We start from the raw sequence: 23,112 nt of genomic DNA on the forward strand, positions 1-23,112 counted from the left end.
GCACTATAAAGGCTATAATAATTCCTATAAAGGCGGGGTGTTAAGCAAAATCGACTTCTTAGAGCTCTTAACCATGTTACAATGTTCTGGAGTTGTATTTCACTTGCACATCTTTGAGTAATCTTTGGATTTTCCTTAGAGGCTGTCCTCAGCACCGCGGCGACAGCTCCCACAAAGCTCCGCCTGGGGTCTTATGTATCCAGGAAAACCTCACTTCTCCCTCTTTTGCAAAGCCTAGTCCTCTCAGTGCGGAGTAAAAACACTCGCCATAGCTGTAGCCACACGGGCGCTCTGTCTGTTCATTTATTTATTGAAACCGCTGCACAGCCATAGACTGTGAAATGAATGGACATAGCATTGCTATTAGCTGCTGAAGCCTAATAGGAAAAGGCGACGGGCTCCGGAAGTTCTCTGTTGTAATGGACTTTCCTTTAAAACTTTGTTGCCTGTTGGGGGAGCTTTCTGGTGACCCCATGACTAATCTAAACAGGACTCAGCTGAGGAAAAAAGCAAACGCAGAGCTGGCAAGTGGATGCTAGAATACGTGACTCCGAGTCTAAAATACCGGCAGAGCCCCTCACATCGAAGTGGGAGGAAAAGAGGAGTTGCTATTCTTTTCAACAAGTCAGTGTATTTTTGCCATGAGAACATTTTCAGTGACAAAGAGAGGAGATTTCTGATGGTGATTGGATGTGTAGGGGGCGTTAAAATGAGGACTGTTCTATTTTCTTTAACAATATTGCATCATTGATAGCAGACAAAGCAGAAGGGATTATTCTTATAGGGGGAGATTTTAACTGTGTTCTGACTCTAACTCTTTGTGCACTGATGGATGAGTTGGGTTTGATGGATGTTTGGCGTCGCCTGCATCCTAAGGAAAAAGATTTGAGCTTTTTTTTCACATGTACACTACAGTCACGATTAGATATGTTTGATTCAACAACAAATTAGGGAAGTGTTATTGGAGTCTATTCAATTTAATGACAATGCGACTGTATTATGGGAGGGAGCCAAATGTGTCCTAAGGGGAAACATTATTGCGATTTCACCAAGAGTAAAGCAAGAGAGGCTCGCAGAACAATTGGGATTGGAAAAAAAAATTAGACAGCAGAGAAAGAATATCAAACAGTACAAAATAATGACACACTTAACATGTTGAAAGAAAATAGACAGAAATTAAATGACTCCTTGACTTATAAAGCAGAGGGGCAGCTTCGATTCACAAATCAACAGTATTACGAGTTTGGTAAGCAGACCGTTGATTTGCGAAAAGCAAATTCCATTGAATCAAGTCCAAATTCTGGGGAAATGCTATCACAACCCAAGGATGTGGCAAAGGCGTTTGCCACTGACTACCAAGAACTGTACAAGGAAGTGAGCTGTCAAAATAATGCCGGAAAAAAAACAGAACCTTTTCAACTCGATGTGTCTTAACCAATTGACAGAGGAGGAAGCCGATCTATTGACACGCCAAATTACAAGAGAGGAAATTAAAAACAACATTTTAAAACTCTAAACCAACAAATCTCCAGGAGAATATTATCAAATATTTTGATCGGGTGGACTGGGGTTTTCTGAGGCGCATGGGCTTCAATGAGACATTTATAAAGTGGGTCCTAACAAACGAAACACAAGGTCACGTGTAAGGGTCAATGTTGCTCAATGTTTTTTCCACTGGGGCGGGGCACTGGGCAGGGTGAGGTTCTTTCACTCTCACTATTAGCTTTGAGTACAGAGCCATTAGCCAATCCAATCCTCCCACACAGGGAATAACAGATGAATCAAATGTTCAGCATAAATTGTCACTTTTCACTGACGATGTTTCATTATTTCTGTAAAATCCTATCAATCAATACAAACAAATCCGAAGCCTTAATGATTGTTGGGGCTTGGCCATTGCAGTTGGATAATCGTGTCTCATTCAGACACTCAAAGCAGGGGTTCAGATATCTTGGAGTAATTCTTACCCACAAGAGTTGTTTTCATCTAACTTTGATACATTTTTAAAGGAAAGGATCAGAGCTGATAAACAGACGGGATGTACTACTAATGAATATTCTTCCTAGAGAATTATTTCTGTTCCAAAACCTCCCCGTTGTTGTACCACAATCTACTTTCAAATTTCTAGATAAATTAATGTCAGAATTTATTTGGCAGAACAAAAGAAAAAAATTGTAACGTCTCCTAAGGAAAATGGGGGCTTAAATGTGCCGAACTTCAAATTGTACTATGAATAAAAGCTGTGGTGGCAGATCCGGAGTAACAGCGGGTTCCTATAGAAGGATATTCGATACCAGGAGTCTCTCTCTCAATTCACATTTCTCAGCCTGCAGTCTCGGAAAAAAATCAAAATGACTAATTTATGGGTCAAACATAGGGCTGGGCGATTTGGACCAAAAGTCATATCCCGATATATTTAGGTTGAATATCGATATACGATATATATCCCAATATTTTTTCCGCAAAGTGAGAGCTGTGAGATGAAGTCAAAGCCAAATTCAAATAGTTTGTCTGTAAGGTGCACATTTAAATAACGGTGGAACAGACAAATCTCATGGGAGGCGTTCATGGGAAGATTTAAGAAGCAAATTACAGACCGACTCTACCTTTTCTTTTTTTATTATTGTTATTTTTTTTTTTATTACTTGCCCTTTAGACTTGTTTTCGGTTCCCCTGTTCGTGGTGCCATGTGGGAGCCACCTCTGTGTACACAATCTGTGAAGTGGTGTCCAAATCACATCCTCCAGGCTGCTTTTAAAGCCCCAGGCCAAATAAATCACACCCAGAGCCCCGTGCCATAAAAGTGTACAAGTATTTCTGCACACTTCCTCCATGCGGGCCGTTTATAGCAGCGCGATGTGGTAGATAGTGGTCATGTTTGGTCTGCTGCACAGGTGGCAGGTGGACATTGCTAAACGCTCCTGTCTGTAGAAATGATAACCGGTGTGATAACTCCGAGGCGGGACAACCGGGGGGAGAGGTTCTTCGTTTTCACACAAAACTAATGTGTCCCGATTGGAACAAAGAATGCGTCGACAGTTGGCCTGGTGTGTTAGTTTATTTCATTTACTTTTTAATTTATTGCTCCAAAATAACTTAAAGGGGGGTATTATGCAAAATCGACTTTTTCAAGCTTTACATCATGTTATTCTGTCATTCCCTCATTAAAAACATGCCTGAAGTGTTGCCTTGGCACATTCACGTATTTTTGAGTAATCTGTAAAAACTCTGATGGCGGCCATTTTAGGGATAGGTTTGCCTGAGTCCTCCTAGGAACGCCCCCACCTCCTGGAGACGCCTCCGAGCTTTCGTCACCAGCCGAGTAACCAATCACTGCTCCTCAGCAGAACCCCCTCCCCACTGATGCCACAGACAGCGTGTGGAGGGGGCGTGTCGGAAAGGCTCAGAGGTTCTTAAAGAGACAGAGGCCTATTTCAAGACATTCACTACAGCCATTTTGAGAGAGACATTTTATACAAGGCAGTTATTCTAATTTAATGCATTTACAGACCAACAGAAGGTTTGGTCATCATTGTAGTGTGATATAGACTGGTGCTGTGTGATTGAAAAAAGCATAACACCCCCTCTTTAATACTGAGAGGACGTCATACATCTTATACTCAAATGTAGTATTCTTCTGTGGTGTGACAATTTTTTTTTTAAACCATCTTGTAAAAATAAAAAGATTTTGAAAGATGGCCCTTTTCCAAGATTGAATGAACCACCTGCTGAATGACTGAGAAATCACGCTTCAAGTCTAAAAACTATTTCTTTAATTTGCTTATATAAATAAAGCTGCTGCACAGACACACCGTCTGCACCAATAAATCAAATGCATCATTACCAACATGCAGAGGGGACTACTCGGTTACATTTACTCAAGTGCATGCCCTTTCACAGACTTGTACATTCAGTTCTCACTGTACTCAAGTAAAAGTTAACCTGAAAAGACTTGCAGAAACAGGGTGCCGCTCGAAGAGTTTTGTTGGACATTGAATCATAACTGGGGCCGGTGGACAGTGACGAGCAGAGCTGAAGAGAGGAGGGGCGGAGGAGGGGCGCAGCACAGTTGGGAAACGGCAGAGTGTTGGACGAGGAAGGAAAAGGATCCTGGGAAGTTACTCATACTTATGGGTCAATAGTTTATCTACCCATCTCCACCAACATGCTTCTGAAAGCCCTCAGTCATGCAGGAGTGGCACAGTTATAGGTTGAACCCCTCATTTCAGGATATATTCGCTGCCAAATAAAGTACAGATGCAAGCTGAAGAACATTTGTCTATGATTTCCGACACGGTAAAGTATCCAGCTGATGGAGGAAATGATGCAATCAACAGTTTTTCAGCATTGAACTATTCTTTTGTCTAGTGTTTAGCAGAATTACCATTGTAATCTGTGGTGGCTACGGTTAAAGGTTTGTGGGTCACTCCTGCTGCCTGCTCAATAATGTTTCATTATGAATATTGATTATTTTAGGGGAAAGTCAACATCTTACCACATTTGTTACGCTGGAAATAGCTCTACCTTTGAGAGAATTCAATAGTGCAAAATACAAATTCACAAAATCTATAAACTTACCAGAACAAAAAAAGTATAAACACTCTTTAAATATCATTTTATTAGAATCCAAGCAGATAAAATAATGAAACATCCAGTCTCCAGTGTCCGATATATTAGTTCCAGTTCACTTGAGTGCGTGCTGCGTCTCCTTGTGTCTCCGCAGGTCCACTTTGCGTTGGAAGCCTTTGCCGCACTGGTCGCAGCCGAATGGTTTGAAGCCTGTGTGCTTTCTGCTGTGGGTGATCAGGTTGGAGCTCTGGCTGAAGGCTTTCCCACACACCTGGCACTTGTGTGGCTTCTCCCCTGCAAACGGGAACAGGCACCAGTCAACTACAGCATCTCCACATTGTCTTTTATACTTTCATTGTAACAAATCAACAAACAGGCCTAAATTTGTGACAATGAAATCTGAATAATGGATATACTCTACATACTCTGGCTTAAAGGGACTAGTTAAAAAATGTTAAAATGATGTATTTTCCTCCCCCTACATGTTCAAGCAATGTCCTGTAGAATGAGCCCAGACCTGTTCACCACAACTGCCTCTAAAATCCTGCACTGTTACTCCAAAAGTCGATCATTCGGGTCCAAAGTACCTTCATGCTTGAGCTTAATATAGAAACCGCAGTTGCGTTTAAGACCTGAGGTGGCGGTAGTGAGTATAAAAATGACAACTTACATCTAGTCAACTTTGTTTTGTTAACATGTTGGATACAAAGATTTTTGATGAGGGGATTATGTATATTTTATTTTGTCTTTGAATAAACTACTACCGGTATTTAGGCAAATTTTGCATATTTTTGGGGGGGTTAAAAGATCAAGCAAGAAATTAGATGTTGAAAACAAAAAAAATGTGGCCTTCATACAATACAATTTTTCATATTAATTTGAAGAAATGTTGAATCAGTGCAATATTTACACATCTTTTTTGTATTTGGCAATGTAGGCCTGTTTGTTTCCTCGTGAAAGTCAATGTTACGTTTTTAATGCAGCGTGTGCCTCTCACCGGTGTGAATGAAAGTGTGCTTCTTCATGTCGGACTTCTGGTGGAACCTCTTGCCGCAGAACTGGCAGGGGTAGGGCCGCGTGTCCGAGTGGATCAGGAGGTGCGTGGACAGCGTGGACGAGCGCTTGAAGCTCTTCCCGCAGATCTTGCAGCTGAAACTTCGCTCCTACGGTGACGCGGTAAGAAGCAGAGTCAGTAACACACACTCACGGACAGGGAGGGTTCGAGCTGTAAGCCGCCTGAGCACATGCACCGGGGCCCCGCGAGTCAAAGAGAGGAAAGGGGAGGATCGTGTAGCTTCATCTGAGGATTGGTGTTACTCAAAAGTTTGGTCAATCTTTTATAGCACTTATAATTAATTTAGTTGCAGTTGATAAAAATGTAAAACTTTTCCCTCTAGGGGCCCCCAAACAGATTATCTTGCCTTGGTCCCCCTTAACTCCAGCACCGGCCGTGATCACACACAAACAAACACAGGTTGCATATAGAGTAACATGATGACAGTGGAGGTTACCTGAGAGTGGACTGCTCGGTGCTGGTCCAGGCTCACTGCGTGGCCGAACGTTTTTCCACAGATGCTGCATTCAAAGGGCCGCGTGCCGCTGTGGGAGCGCCGCACGTGCACCTCCAAACCGTGGGGCGTGGAGAACACCTGGCAAATGCGCACAAACACTTCAATTAAAAATGACAAAGTAACATGTATAAATAAATGCTTTACGAGAAAGACCAGGTCTGCGAATCAGCAGCTATATGGCTCATAAACATGGCATCGGTTACTCTGACTCTGCTTTATGTTCTGTCCCTAAACCTATAATAATCATAATAATCATAATCATAATCATGATAATAATAAATCCCTGCTCTCATCTGTAGTCAAGTTTTAATTAGTGCCAGTGCGGGCCTCCATTGGTTCTGAGCTTTCAAATGAGGAATGGCATGTCCATTGTCAACTCATGCTTGGATAGTATAGATTTGAATATCATTGTCTGGCCTGGGTTGGATGAGTTGGTGGCGTTTTCCTGACCACTCCTTGGAAGAGTGATCAGGATTGGATTTAGGACTCCCATAAACCCGCCTACTTCTAGTTTCCAGTTTCACAAATTACAATAGTCTAAGTTCTGGTTGATTCTACTGTCTGTGCCTCTGGCTAACCTGGAGATGGTTTCTACTGTACATTTAGCTATAGTTTCTAGGAAGTCTTCTCCAACTTATTTTTAGACTATTTTAATTACTGAAACTGTAAACAAGTAGGACTAGACAACTCACCCTCAAGAGTGACCAGAGTTTACATAGACCTCTAGATTGTGTGTTTAACCGGTCTTATTATGACAACAAGAGCGAGAAGAAGCTTCTTAAAGAGGCTGTATTATGCTTTTTTCAATCACATAGCACCAGTCTATATCACACTACAATGATGACCAAACCTTCTGTTGGTCTGTAAATGCAGTAAATTAGAATAACTGCCTTGTATAAAATGTCTCTCTCAAAATGGCTGTAGTGAATGTCTTGAAATAGGCCTGTGTCTCTTTAAGAACCTCTGACCCTTTCCGACACGCCCCCCAGGGTTCTGCTGAGGAGCAGTGGTTGGTTATGCGGCTGGTGACGAAAGCTCGGAGGCGTCTCCAGGAGGTGGGGGCGTTCCTAGGAGGACTCAGGCAAACCTATCCCTAAAATGGCCGCCATCAGAGTTTTTACAGATTACTCAAAAATACGTGAATGTGCCAAGGCAACACTTCAGGCATGTTTTTAATGAGGGAATGACATAATAACATGATGTAAAGCTTGAAAAAGTCGATTTTGCATAATACCCCCCTTTAAGATTGCCTGGCCAAAAAAACAGTTGCCATAAACAATGGTAACGCGCTCTAATATTTGGCTGGACGCCTTTAGCTTTGATTACACCTTCACTGTGGTGTTGCTTCGATTTGCTTCTGCAATGTCTAAAGATTCAGCGTTGCATTATTTTTTTAACAAAGATCTTTTATTGATGATGGGAGAGTGTGACCACTGTGCCAAATCTTCTCCAGCACATTCTCAGTGGGGTCTCATGCTCCCTGAATCACTCTTTGGCATCGTGATGTTGGAACATGCCCGAGCCATCAGGCACCAGAATCCTCAGGGTCACTGTACACTCACCTTGCTACACTTGATGCACTTAAACGTCCCGCTGGGCTCCGGGCTGGTGAACCCCTCCTCTGATTTGATCTCCGATGCGAACTTCCTGGGCGTATACTCCTGATACGAGCCCCTCTGAATGGTATAGTCTATCACAGAGGCGTCCTCGCGTGAATAGCGCCGGTGGTACGATCCGCCCATGAAGTGAGCCAGGTTTGAGCCGGGGAACGTCCAGGAGCAGGGGAACAGAGGGGACGGCAGGGGGCCTTCATCTGCAGCCAGAGGAGAGCAGCTCTTTGAGTCTGGAAGGTTCAGAAAAGTAGAAAGTCAAAATCAGAAGATACTTGTACTTATGTCAAAGTTTGGTTCCTTGATTAAGGACGTTTGATCTGGCTAGTAGACCCACATCCTGACACTGTGTCCCTGTGTCCCATGGCTACAATCTGGAGTGCCGTGTTTACATGTATGAGTCTCGCGTGTTCATTACGGTCGCTGTCAAGCAATGGATTGGGGACATTTTAAACACCTGTGCACTGTCATGTGTTACCCGCCCACTGTTGAAGATAATCCAAAAGGTTTAATTTATTGGATTTACAAAGCAAAAGTGCGAAGAAGTTTCTAATAGAGGACATGCGTGTGATGTCAAAACATATAGCATTAGCAACGGTTAGCAACATGGCAACAGCAGCAAAGTGAGTGTCCAATTTGCAATGTTATTCTTTGATTTGCCACACAATTTGCAATGTTGACGGGTCTATTTCTGTTTACAGTTAACATAGCATGATGCTAACGTCCTAGCGTTAGGGTGCTTTTAGGTTGTTGCTGAAATAAATACATATTTCGACAGTACGTGGCAGAAAACAAGCAGCTGTTTAACAATTACTTACAACAAGTTCTCTAGTCTTGAAGCTAATGGCTAACGTAAATTTTAGCGCTAAAAAAATGGTAAAACTTTTTTTTTTTTAGAGCACCACAATCTGAAGGTTGATAAAACATATTTGGCTTGACGTTTATTCAAGTTGTATTCTATTTTTTTTTTTTTTTTTTCATTTTTATTTTAAGTTAGAATGTGGACAGGAAGTAGTCTTTATCCTATACTGGCAAACAGGAAGTTAGCCAAAAACATTCTGTGTACAGAGCTATTAACTCCCATTGTACTCTTGCTTTGATTTATTATATTTTTAAGTCTTGCTTTGACCAAGTTCGTCGGGAAAGAAAACAATTGGTTATAATTTTTATAATTTTAATTAATTAATTAATTAATTAATTATTATTTAATAGTGGTTATTGAATATATACAATATTTCCCATATCTTGCACCCCTCGACCTTACCAAATAGATAATATAAAAACACATTTCAGTTAGACTTTCTGAAACTGGTGCTTATCACTGTCTACCCCCTGATGTGATATGGTGGGCTCACATGAATCGGTTACCTGGAGATGAGGAGGGAGAGGGGGGTCTCCACAGGTCACAGTCCGGGGAGGGCTCGCAGCTCGGGGGGCTGCCGCACACTGAGCTGGGGGTCAGCGGGGTCTGATGGAGCGGGACACCCATCGGACACCTGGACTCTGACAACACGGGGCATATGCGTTATAGACACATTCAGCAGCAACAGATACTTTCACTTTGAATTAGAGTTTAAAAGTAGGGTATACATTATTTTCTGGGGGTAAATATCTTATAACAATATCTGTGAATGTGTCCTCAGATCTGATGTAAACATGTTTTCTACTCAAAGGCAACTTTTTTTTAGTTTTTCTAACTTTTTACTTGTAGCCTACCTATGTAAAGTTAGTAAAAGAAAAAAGTAATATACTCTTACTTGAGTAAATGTTTGGTGAAGCAACTCTGTCACCATAAGGAAAACTGTGGAATATTGTTGTATGATCGTTTTTTTGTTTGTTTTTGTTTGTTTTTTTACAAAATGAGGTTCTTTTTCATTGACTCAAATCGTAAACCTAACATAGCCCTGCTCCAAAGGTATATATTTCCAATACAATCACATGATGCCTGAACAGCTAATGCAGTGCTTCAAACACACTCTTATATGTTGTCTTGTCTCATATTTAAATCAAAGGCGAAGGACTCTACTCTGACAGGCTGAAAACACCTCCTTTTAGCTGTGCATATGACAACAGAAGTATTTAATCTGCACTCTTTGCTTCTAATGTAATTAATCAACTACATTGATATTTTATGGATCTGCTTTCTTGTAATTGTATGTAATTGTATGAATTGTGCTCTACAAATAAACTTGTTGTTAATTTGTGTACTGGTCCAAAGTTTGGAAACACTTTTTATATCGCCTTTTGTTTATTTTCAACACTATTTACATTGTGTGATTCTCATTGAAGACGTTAAACTATGAATGAGCACATGAGATCGTACGAAACAAAAAAGGGTTAAATAATTCCAGATGTGTTTTATATTTTAAATTCTTCTAAATTGCCTCCATTTATTCTTGGCATTTTCTCAATGAGCTTCATAAGGTCATCATCTTAAGCGGTTTAACAGGCAGCGGAATCAAAACCATTTCTGGTGGTGACATCGTAAAGCCCTTTGTGAAAATGTCAAAAGATCTATGAAGAATCTATTTCAACTTTTTCATATGTTCATTCATAAATGAGAATCTACAATTTAAATAGTCTTGGAATTAAAGAAAAAAAAAATGCATAAGAAAGTGTTACTAAACTTTTGACAGGTACTGTAGGCTGAGAAAGCAAACTGACCTGAAGTTAAAAAAAAAAAAAAAGAAGCACAATGTCTGTCCATACAAACTTCTTTAATCTACTCTAGGATCAAAAGAAGCCCGTGCAGCTGATGTTTTTCCCTTCACATCGCCTATAAAAGGCCTAAACCTTGACATTGCAGATAAAGTCACCAAAAATTCCAAAGTGCGCCCTTACCTGCTTTGACGTGCGCCAGGATGGTGTCCAGCCCGTTACACGGCTCGTCCAGCGCGCGCGGCTTGTGGTAGCTGTGCGCGCGCTTGCTCTTGACTAGGAACGACCTCGGCATAGCTTGGCTCGGCTCGGCCTCTGAAGTTTGGCTGAATCCTTTTTTAAAGTCCTCTTCCGTGAGAGCTCCTGTGCGTAATGGCCTGCGCCACATCAACAGCGGCAGGTTTATGGCACGCGCTGTCACTGGTGCTGGGAGGCGGATGGGGAGGTTAGAGGGGCGGCCATTACGCATGCGCAAGAGGTCCGTGCCGCTGAACAGGTGTCGGCCGCTCTCAGGTGACGCTGCGTAAAGCGACGGGACGCAGCTCTGGCAGCCTACTGTCCCGTCTGAGAGAGCAGTTAGAGGCACTGGGGGCAGAAAGAGGAAGTTTAGCGTGAAGTTTAAGGCAAGGCCTCAGGGGCGTCTCCTATAAGCTCAGCGCTGCCTTTTGACCAAACCTTGGAGTGAGACTTTGTCCGACCCCAGGCGGGGGTCATGTCGTGGGTGGGTGCTGATCGGGGGAGGGGGGTGTGGGGGCCCTCGCCCAGAACATTTTGCAATTAATACGTCATATTTCCTGTATTCTGGTGTATTTTCAATGCATTTTTATAGTATTGGTATTCATCTAACCCCCAAAGAGAAAGGACAACAACAACAAAAAAGTTGTTAACAGAGAGGGCATCAAGGGCAGACAATATTGCACACAATGATTGAATGTACATATTATACTACTGAGGCTACACGACACATTCCTGTTGTTCCATTACCTAAGATGGACTAAATGAAGGTGCCATTTTGCAGCAGAAGCTCTGCCAGGATTGTCAATGTAGTCATCACAAAACTAAACCTAATGTCACTTTATCAGCACCAGCCAAATACAATGAAACCACTCTCATCAGTTGAACATGTTCATGATCATGTTCTTCATCGAGTCTATTTGCTCATAATCAATGTCCACACGGAAGTGACACACACCAGGCTCATGTCTGTCCATCTGCTATAAAAGTCCTGATACAGGAGCACACATCACATCCAGCTATGACCATTATAACAGGGAACACATCAGCTATGACCATTATAACAGGGAACACATCAGCTATGACCATTATAACACATCACATCCAGCTATGACCATTATAACAGGGAACACATCAGCTATGACCATTATAACAGGGAACACATCAGCTATGACCATTATAACACATCACCCTCAGCTATGACCATTATAACAGGGAACACATCAGCTATGACCATTATAACACTGAACATAAAGTCTATGAAAATTATAAACATAAGTTTGTAGTTTATAACTATATAGTGCTTTTGTTTCACATCACAACAGGATTTATTTACCTTAGCCTTTTGTGGTGTGTATAGGCTTTGGATATATGGCTTAGGCCTATACGCTATATCAAGTTAGCAACGTGATTCCGATCTTTGGACCCCAAAAGGAGCTCCCATAGCTTCTGAAAAAAAGGACAGTCCAAACATGCGTAGATCACTAATGTGACTGAATGCCTTGTAAAGCCCCTCTGCGGAACGTTTCAGTTTAGGCTGTTATAATCACAAGAGCAAATCAACTGCCATACTCAAAATGCGAACAAAAGTGGCAGGGACGCAAGGGCTGAAAATGCCAATTTGGCTGGACCTAATTCAAACCACATGTTTGACTGCAATGGCAAAGCAAAAGCAGCAGCATCTCCGAGGAAACGAGCTGGTGGTGTCCCGCTCCCCGCAAAGTTTACAAGTCAGGTCTGAGGAAATAGTGCTCACCATTAAGACGCATCTTTCCAGACCATGAGCATGGAAACCCTTCAGTGTGAGGGGGTTTCTAGTTTATTCTATCCATTTACACAATTGGGAAGTACATAAAGGAAACCAAACTTCATCTCTTAAACCTTTTAGGTGACCCAAAAGAGCGAGGTCTACCCCTCCTCTTCCTCTTCTGCTCTGCTCTACAGCAGGAGGAGGCAGGACGTTTCACACCAGTTCCTGACTCAGCACTGATGACCGCCATTAACTTATACGTCATTATGCACAATGCTTTAAGTTTCATTCTTCTTTTTATTTTATTTTTTATTTTGGCAGGGCTGTAACTATGAAGTGGGCTAACTGGACATCTGCTGAGGGGCCCCAATTCGAAGGGGGGCCCAGAAAATGTATTTTTCTCTCTGAACAATTAATTCTCAAATGGAATATTTTTGACAATAGCAAAGCTGAAAGTTATCTATAATGCAACAGGATGCAGGATATTGTGCCTGAACTAGGGGTGGGCCATATCGTATCGAATATATATACTGGTATAATTCTTTGATATCGTTGTAATTTATTATATAGTTGTGGACATGATATAATTTGATTTGGACTGAAGTCACGCATGAAGGAGATTGCAGCTAATGTGATGCTCAGCTCCACTCAGAGCAGCATGAACACTGACTGTGTAGGACTCCGGGGCAAGTGCTTAGAAAGTAAAATGAAGTAGTACTAGTATTTTGTCCGTTGTCAATATATCGTTATGGTCATATTATTATTAGCTCTAATCCTCCCCAAACCTCTATTTGAAAATATCCTGATTCAGAGATGGATAGTTGCACCAAAATGATTGATATGGCTATTTTTTGTAATACCAGAACCAAGACAAACCAAGGCCTGCCAAGTAGCTGCACTTTTGAATTTGTTTTGTCAACTTCTAAAATGTATTTGAAAGTAACGTTGCTCTTGAGTAAATACTGTGGCTCCATTACCCCCCGGATTACGTTGCTTCGGGAGGTTAATAATGGAGATATTAGCAGTGTCTGATAGAAGCTGGCTGCAGGTGTAAGGTGATCCCGGGCCGCCGACAGCCTGTGGACGGAGAGGATCTCTTACACAGTTTCCTTTACATTACTTCATCGAGCACGCACAATTACAACACTCAAACCGTTTGTTCGGGACACTGTTTTATTTTTATACGCGCAGTATCGTTGACGCACATGGTTTCTGCGGTCACATGTTGAACAGACAGATGAGTAGAAAGTATGTTGTTGTTGTTAGCGTTGACCACAAACTGCTAGCTTGGCCGCTCCTACTTTCTGTTCAAAAACAAGACCGGCAGGCAATCCCAAAAACGATGCGTATGCGCTAACTTTATAACTTCTCTCATAATAAATAGGATTTTATTAGTCCGTCTGTTGATTTGGCAGAAGGTGGCGCTGTTTCTGTCTTTCCATGTGATTTTTAGTAGTTATTTTTCATGTTTTCATACTCGGGTGAGCCGCCATTTTGGACGGTGCATGCGTTTCTCTGATTATGATTATTCCACCTCAAAAACGTTTTTCAGTTCTCAAGGAGATTACCCCGGGTTCCTGACAAAAGGTCTTTCTTGCTAGGCTAACATAGTGCAATGTAGCGTATAGGCTAACATGAGCATTACGTGCATAGAAAATGATTACACTTAAAGGAACCACCGTTTTTACATACTGAGGTATGCTCTTACCTTAGCGTAGACGAGGTGATATACTGTATACCTGTCTGGTCTTTGTGCGTTCACTCAGTCAAGCAAATGTTGTTAGCATTTAGCCTCTCTCAGCAAAGCTATTTAAATACGGCTACGTGAGCCTTGTCTAAGCTAAGGTAAGGACATTTCTCAGTATGGAAAAATGGTGGCCTATTCCTTTAAAGTACCTCAGAATAACCAAAACAACCATTACTACCTATTCCAAGGAGCCAGACAAAATGAAATAGCATGCCGCCACTCAAAGAATTTGGGGGGCAAACTGGCAAAACTCAGGTATATCCATGTATCTGCAATTCCTTCTTGACATAGGCTACCACGAGATCCCCCCAACCAACAAAACCTTCATGTTTTGGACATTTTCAAATCAGACAGGTGCAAAGATTTAGCGAGCATTCAAGGCCAAAGCAAAGCCGGTGCGTATTGATTTAGCCCGACGTGGGAAAGAAGTTAGTTTGACTCAGCTGCCGTAGGTTCCACAACAGCTCACAGATAGGGCTTAAAAATACTTACAGCGTGTTCGAATGAAGTCACCACACCACAGGCCTCCAACAGGCTCCTGACGGTCTCCTCTGTCTTCTGTTCTCTGAAGTTAAACTGTGTAGCTTCTCTTTTTGTGTTCGAGCTGCTGAGACGTGACAAACAAAAACACTGATTCACGATTCTGATAAGTTTCTTTATTTGCTCTACTCATTTGCATTGGACAAAAAATAGACCTGAGATCTCGACAGCGAAAAGACATTTGCTCTTAACTAACCCTCAATATACAGCGGCTCAAAAGACTTTGCTTTAAATTACTCAAGAAGTGAACCAGATGTTACTCAAGTAAAAGCAGAGAAGTACGAGGTGAACATACCAGGTGCAGGATAGACCAAAGTGTCCAAACCTTTTTCATCATGGACTGCATATTGATATGACCTGGGGGACCACGGCCAGAAGTCAACAAATTTAAACATTCAAACCGGGTGCGTTTAGCAGGTTTTAACCAGACTTCTTTTTAGGCTTGGGACTTTAATACCAGCACTTTCTTACACTAAAAGGTTTGTTATTGAGATTATAATGGTCTAGAATTGTACTAACTGTAAATAGCCCATATCTGCCAACTCAGCAATAAGCCTGAGGGCCACATTTGGACCTCACACCTAGGATGGACAAAACAAAAAATAACATGAAGATAGTAATATCTAGATTTCCCCATAAACATGAGATTATAAATAATTCTCAAGATAATATACAAAAAAATTACTTTCACTGCATATGCATAGGTCGACATGAGACTTTTATACCAGACAGCTTTGCTTTCAGAGGAACTATGTTGCACACAAGCACGAGCAGCTGTTTCAATATAATATTACAAGTAGATGTAGAAAGTATTATGTGGTAAAGCTACTCCGAGAAGTACAGTTACTTCAATAAGTTATGTAGCTGAGGACCTGAGTCCCTGTAGACTGTGAAAAACATGGACGTAACATTGCTAATAATGCCCTAGTAGGAAAAAGGGGCAGGCTCCAGAGGTTCCTTGCTCTAATGGACTTTCCATTAAAATGTTTTCCCCCTCTTCAAGTCATTATTCAAGTCAATCTTACCTCCACATGATTGTCTAAACACGTGCAACATTGTCTTATTGTAATTATAGGAACTGGCTCCGAAAGCCCAGCCAAATAGCTAGCGTGAACGTATAATGCCTAAGCGTTAGCCCACGTCTATGGGAAGAAGTCACAAAGGCAGTGCAGTGATGTAAGAGCTAGCGAACCAGCATCTAACCCTGAAACACAAGCACATGGAGCTATCTGAGGCCTTAATGCTTCTGCCTGGTTTAAATAAAGTTATGTGGGTCAGAACAGAGCCTCGTTCAGTCAGTGTCATGTAGTTCTCTAAACCTCCGCCTTCAGTAATCAGCAAAACCACACAGAGTTAAAATTATTCCGCAGGCGCACCACATACATGAGAAGTCAAAGAACAGTAGCGTGAAAACTTTATCTGTCCTCAGCTGCCGGAACCTTTCAGCGAAACAAGAATCTAGAATCAAGAATCTGCAAAAGCTGGTTTGAAGGGACACCAATTTCTCTAATTACAAAAACAAAAAAATGATGGTAACTTAATAGAATAGAATGCTTTATTTGCCATAATACACAAGAACAATGAAACTCGTATGGCTCAATGGTGAAAAATTGTGAAAAACTTTCAGGTTAGGCCTATCTGCACAATCTCTGGTCATATGAAAGCACATTAGCAAACAATGTTTATGCTCTTGACCGATCTTTATGGGTTAGTATGTTGTAGTTTTGAATTTACAGGCAACGCTACTTTTTCCAAACCTAGGAGGTCAGCCCGATGCCACTTTTTCCCCAATACCGACGTTCCCCGAGGAACAGAGGCACCTCCAGACGCAGGAAGTACCCATGTTCTGCTTGGAACAGCAGCACAATTCAGAATCTAGAACTTCCAATGTACAGCAGGACTTTTTCAAATGCAAGATACCGCAGAACATAGGTACGCAAGTGGAGAATACTCTTCCAGTGTGCTATTTCAAGAGACCCTTCTAAGAACTCAACTTAACAACTGATAGGGCTAAATATGCCCTCGACCAATATTTGCAGAAAACTCAGGCTCATTTCTTTGAAGACTGAATGCTGTCCGGTAGTCATAAAGTCGGTTGTGGCTAAACGGACTCTCTTGCTTTTCTGCTCTTGAGCGTTCACACTGTCCGTCTCCTGTCTGTTGTGTTTCAGCCCAAACCACAAGGCTCTATCTCATCCCTTCACAGGTTCCTCCTCAGTGCACCGCGACCACAGCTTGACAACCCCTCCCAGTTCGACGTCCCGCGCTCCCTCCAGCCCCAGCGACAATCTGATCCAGGCACTGCTCGCCCCGTTTGACCACAGACGCCCCACTTCAATCTCAACCAACTGCGCTCTCCAGATACAGTGCTTTCCAATGATTTACTGGGGCCTTCTGCTTTCACTTAAGAGGGCCAATAAACCACTGGGCCATTGTTCGGGAGTGCGAGAAAACAATTAGCGCCCACAGTTTAGCTAACAGCAAGTGATTGATATTGTGAACCCATGTAGCCCGCAAACAGTTTGACTGATTGAGTAATAATGGCATGTGTACAGGCTGTAACAGTGTCAACCCATTTCTGTCTTGGTTCTTTTTCTTTTTGATGCACGTTGTTGTTGAATTTATATGTAAAATGTAGCACTAGCAACTGTGGTTTTCTACGCTGATACTCAAATAGCCTATGGGGTAGAGATCAGTATTATGTTGGCATAACCGCTCCAACTTTCCCAATAGTGTAATGTCAAACCGACAGGGGCTTAAACAAGAGTTCGCATGAAGGTTTTCTATTAGTAAGCATTTGTGACATTACGCCTGCTGGCAGCGTCCTGTGTATAAATGGCCCATCAATTAGCTTCCTGTTCCCTGACCTTAAGCACTTCCTGCTTTGCGTGCACCACCACTCCCATCTCAGGTATAGCCCATTCTATCCATTACATCACAAATAACTGGAGACCCTTCTTTTAAGTTGCAACTCTAACTCTAAGTTGCCCCTGTAGAGTGCTTTAGACGCTGGCTCCCCAGTCAACTTTCATGTCCATGTGAAGGTAGGCTGTTAGCCAAGCAAATGCTAACCTGGTGTTTGCGTTTAGCTATAGTGTTGGCCAGTGATGAACACCGAGGCAGGTCATTTGGTATAGTCTTCATTTCAGGTGCAGCTAGCCAGAGAGCCACCAGGTTATTGCAAACCAACCTTTTCCCATTCAGCTGTGTGGAGCCCAGGGTCACTGAGAACCTCGTAATATCGCTCTGCTTAGCTCTGATATACACCGCGTTTCAAATGATTATGCAAATGATATTTTTCTCTGATTTTCTAAATTGTCAACTCAAATAATAGTCAGCATAATTTTTAAGTCTTTAACTTGAAAATTATGACTCTGCCACCTCCTTACTGACGTCACAGCCATTGAAGCCATTCACCAACTATCCACTTCTCCATCTGACCATCCTGGGCTACACGGCACTCATCAGTAAGCAACTGTTTGAGTCTTTATGTATCTCTTGGCCCACTGCAGCCGTTCCGGTTCAGTTTAGGGGAGGCCGGATAAACGGTTTATGCACAACTGCAGCCTCTGGAGGGTCCCACACCTTGATGTTCGGGAGACTCCAGAGGCACCAGCAGCTTCAAATACCTGTTTGCTGCTTTGTAGCAGCTGTTCTCTTAATCTGATGTATTTGTCTGGCAGAAACCATCCTCATTGTGCCTTTATCTGCACAAACCCGTGTGTGTCTGAATCATCCACAAATCTCATATTGCTTAAAAATGGTGGTCTGCTTAATAATGGTGAATGTGAATTAGTGGGCTTAACTGACAACTACTCATCCCAGGTCTCTGAGATTGATGCCAGTGATTGAAAGAGCCCTGAGACACAATACCATCCATGAGTTTAATTGAAAAAACTTTTTTTTTTTTTTTTTCCTTTTTGACACTGAAATACAATTTGCATAATAATGTGGAACGTGGTGTAATAGCTCTTTTCAACTGCTCTTGTTCTGTTTAACTCGCTCTTTGTTTTGTTTATGGAACTGAATTGAGAAACTTCATCCCTAAAATGAAATGAATTAACAACTTAAACTGTTTGAACCAAACAAATGTAAAATATATTTACAATTTCCTTTTTACAACGGAACAAGTGTCTGTCTCAATTTAAAACTAACCTGTGTTACCTTAAAGGTAAGTTGTTTTGTGGCGTTGTCGCAGTACCACCGATAAAGTAGAATTATCATTTTACATCTTATTTTAACATTTATAACATTCAACGCCATACTAGACGAATGAGATTAAAAAAATCTCCACTACTACTCGAACACAACCCCACCATTTTGTTTTTATGCAAGCAGAGTAGTTCATTGTGGAGGAGCAGGATGTCATGCTCTTCCTCTGCAGTCATTTGTCTTAGATTTCGGCGGTGGAGATTCTCAAACCTGTTGCTTCACACAATTCTCTGAAAAAGCAAAAATGCCAGTGCGCATGGAGGAGGTTTAAGGCTGCGATGACAAGAGGTGCAAACAGATGAAATAACTCAGCTTAACCTGCAAAGTGGGCCTCCACCTCAAAGCTGCTAAAATCATGTCTTGATGCACGGAGCTGTTTCTGAGAGCTGCTCTCCAAAGTGTGAAAAACGGAAGCAGGTCTAAAGAGAAGCTAAACAAGTACTTGGTTTTGCTCCGTAAACAGTCCATAAATCATGAGGTTGCGGCCGTTTCTGGTTGTAAATCTCAGCCTAATACTACAGCCTCAGGTGCTGAAATGCACTCACTGCTTCCTGGTTATTGTGTCTCATGGAGCCTTGGGCAAACGGTGGAAAGGTCAAAAGTCAAGTATACATTATTGTAGGTCAACAATGTAAACAAGCACAATTGAATACTGTATAGGCTATATATTATTGAAATTAAATAATGTGTAAAAAAAAAAAAAAATGTACAAGAAAAAAATTACAAGATTACAAGTACAAGAAATCTTACCCAACTGTGTTCATAGATACCAAGTAAAAATGTTTAAATTTTAAGGCAAACTGCGCATCATTTTGGAAAAGATTCTACTGTTGCCAGCAACACAGCAGTGGGTAATCAAAGAATGGATTTGAATGTGGACTTGACCTATTTCAATCTCATATTTGGTCCTGCTTTTAATGGATTTTTCAACTATAAACATATCTGTGATCAAATAAATATTTCTATTTTATTCTTTTTATTGGGTGAAATGCTGTGCGGTGTGGTGCGGCTTTAATTTCAGTTAATTGCGTTTGTTCCACAAAATTAGTAGACGACAATGACAAAGTTGTCAAAAAAGTGAAAAATATAAAATATCATAAAATATCAACAAAGTTGATATTCTAAATAATTGAACTAAGACCTGTTATCCCTCAATTTACAATAATCGCAAGCATTTATAATTAACGTCTTATGTGTTTACATGGCACATCATATCTAGAAAATGCATAGTACTTCACTCCAGGCAGCTGATTACTGGTCAGTGTCCCTGGAACGTGGCTCGAACTTGTAATTACCACTTGCAAACTCGGGGATGATCAAACTGAACCGACTTCAGATACATTATACCAGCAAAACTTTACCAATATGTAGCACTACACAAGAGCGAGAAGAAGCCTCTGAAGATACACGCAAAATATCCTGAACCCAATCAACCCAGTTCGGTTGACAATATTTAAATCTCTACAACAAGAGAGAGTTTGATTGATAGTGTTATTTTTAGAAGTAAATATAGGTTTCATCGATAATTCTCTGAAAAAACTTAATACATTAACGTCTTAAAGTCCTCCACTGCTACCAGTGATTAAATCACATCTTATCCATTATTTTCTGACACTGAAGTGGAGCAAAACTACACCATAGAAATTAATTCATTGAGGTTAGATGTAATTCTTTAACTGTTTGTGCCCCCACCTTTGCAGCTTTGGGGTTCCTCAGGGAGCGGCCTTCTCACCAAATGTCTTCACATCAAACTTCACTTAAAACATCAGTGGTCTCGTCTCCAGAAGTTCTTTGAGTATGTGTGAAGGGAGTCAGCTTATGTATCAAACAGATATGCTTGTGGACCTGAGTGAGTGTAATCTTGTCTTATGCATTCGACCACAATTTGTTTATTTTACTTTCCATTCCTGCAGTGAAATTAGTGAGATTCTGCAGAACTGTGAAATCGGTGACAAACTGCAGTTCCTCTCACACCTACTCACATTTGTTTTGCAACGAATGTTTGTTGCATCAAATCATGTACTCTAGAATCTGAACTCCATTTGACCTACGTGCCCCTATGGACTTCTATCGACCTCAAACATGTCACATCTGTCACATCTGTCGCATCTGTAACACTGTACGTGGGTTAATCTGTAAGTGATGTATGAAAATAAATCAAAGTTCAACTGATTTAAACTTCAATTAGTGTTTTCGTATCATGCAAATGGACTTTTCACCTGAAATACTTTCTCAGAACTTGCCTTGTATCAGAGTAAAGCCTATAAGTCAATCTTTTGTCCACTTAAAAACAGGAACTGCGTCTTCTGCTTTTCACTTGGTTTAACAGATAAATGCCCTCAGTCACTCCCTGCAGATGTTGACTGAGCAGATAAGAAAATTCAAAGTCACTGGTGCACCTCTCCTTAACCCATGGTCATCATAGCTGTTTTCACAGTGTAAATGCCAGCTGACTCAGCAATCAGTGTAGCAGTTATAGTAGTAATGTTGCAGACACGCTCTCTCATCCAAGAGGCCTCGTGCTCCTTTAAGCAGCAGGCTGAATATACAGCGGGAACCCGATGTTTACACACACTTTATAAAAAGACACATTTTTTATTACAGGAAACCATATATATATATATACATCTTTTTTCTTTTTTTGTATATTTGCTAAATGCCAGAAGAATGAGAGAATTTTCTACATGGTTTTATATTACTTTTTACAAATTCAAAAGTTTACATACATTTCAATAATATTTGTTAGCATTGCCTTTAAACTGTATAACTTCGTCAAATGTTTTGGATTTCCTTCCACAAGCTTCTCTCTATAGTTGGCAGGAATTTTGGTCCATTCGTCCAAACAGAACTGGTGTAACTGAGACACATTTGTAGACCACCTGGCGTGCAGACTACAGCACGTTCATCTCTGGGACACAGAACCCGCCTTCTTTCGGATCTGTACGATGGCTGGTTCATGAACCAATGAACCTGAAACTTTAAGTGTCTTGAAATTGCACCAAAGGATGAACCAGACTTGTGCTGGACATGACATGACATCAACATACGTCAAAATTCTAACTGACCTAAAAAAAAAATGCAAGTTAATTCTTCTTATACAGTATCTCAGACAGTGAGTCAAAAAATGCAAATGTGTCTTTTTATAAAGTGTATCTAAACATCTGGTTCCAACTGTATGTACCCATCCAATCAGTGTTGTTTTCGTCAACGAAGACTATAATGATAAACACCTTTTTTTAATGAGAATAACGTAACAGTGACGCTCTTCCGCGACTGAATAATGACGACATATTTATGAGTTAAAGCTGACCAAACAAGAATGAAGACAGTAGTTTGTCAGACCATTTGCAATCAGATTTTGTGCACAGAGCGGCGCTGTCAGGTCACATGGGCTCACATGCAGCAGACTGCGCCCCTCTTTCCCCTTCTGAACTAATGAAGACGGCGCTGTTGAAAAATCCCCAAGCAAGGGATGCCGAGGATGATGAGAGAAAAACTAAAAGCATTTTCGTCCAAAAGACTAAGACTGAAACGAAGAGGGCTGCCAAAAACAGCACTGCATCCAGTAGGAGGGGCGAATAACATTCAATCTGAAAAGGCAGCGATTCAAATTGTTTGTTCATATAGGATGGACTTTTAGCCGGATATTTGCTGCTGAACCTGGTGGGAGCCAATCACAGCCAAGTCTCAAAATATAACTGAACAACAAAGCAATTCAATATAGTTCTTAAAAATGTTCAGTTAAGTTGATGGTCTTTATCGCCACTTGTAGTTTGTCAAATACGACAAGGGAAGAATGTCTGTGTACGAAGTTGTTAATAAGCCACATTTGAAAACATATGAAACATTATTTACCCAGAGACATTCACACAGTGGTTTGAAAGTGACACAACTGTATGTGGATAAGTCCATTTTTCCCCCCAACTTGCATGATTCATTATATTGACCTTCTTTCTCCGGGCCCCACCTTCGACCTTTTAGTGTTATCTGTGAAATATCTGTATCATTTTGTGACATTTGATTTCCACACAGCAGCTGAGATCTCACCATGAGAAAGTGCATGGATTCACTCGGCTTTGTCATCAGATTGAATCATTTTGTAAATGTATGAATAGAGTCTTTTAAAATACACTGAAATGATCAGCCTTGTTCAGTAGTAATTTTACTGTAAAATAAGGTCATACTGATTGAAGCAAAAAATAATGACCAAATACAGTGTAG

At 41.2% G+C, this 23,112-nt stretch overlaps 1 protein-coding gene across 1 annotated transcript; it reads right to left on the reverse strand.

Moving 5' to 3' along the window:
• Positions 1–4,609: 4,609 nt before the first annotated feature.
• Positions 4,610–10,965, reverse strand: gfi1aa (growth factor independent 1A transcription repressor a). The gene is made up of 6 exons (XM_079569268.1): positions 10,592–10,965; positions 9,119–9,253; positions 7,703–7,983; positions 6,081–6,218; positions 5,567–5,732; positions 4,610–4,863 (listed from the first exon to the last, which is right to left on the reverse strand). Exons 1-6 carry the CDS (start codon positions 10,875–10,877, stop codon positions 4,685–4,687), a joined length of 1,185 nt encoding a protein of 394 aa, XP_079425394.1. The 5' UTR covers positions 10,878–10,965; the 3' UTR covers positions 4,610–4,684.
• Between the last annotated feature and the right edge of the window lie 12,147 nt (positions 10,966–23,112).

Source organism: Gobius niger, assembly GCF_951799975.1.
Source record: "Gobius niger genome assembly, chromosome: 13".
Taxonomy (NCBI): Eukaryota; Metazoa; Chordata; class Actinopteri; order Gobiiformes; family Gobiidae; genus Gobius; species Gobius niger.

Excerpts from the sequence above, each read along its gene's own strand:
- gfi1aa (XM_079569268.1), bottom strand. The coding sequence starts at position 10,877 with ATGCGTAATGGCCGCCCCTCTAACCTCCCCATCCGCCTCCCAGCACCA. Across the intron at positions 9,254-10,591 it reads CCTGGCGCACGTCAAAGCAG|AGTCCAGGTGTCCGATGGGT; the intron begins GTAAGGGCGCAC and ends CCGTGTTGTCAG. Across the intron at positions 5,733-6,080 it reads ACCGAGCAGTCCACTCTCAG|GAGCGAAGTTTCAGCTGCAA; the intron begins GTAACCTCCACT and ends GCGTCACCGTAG.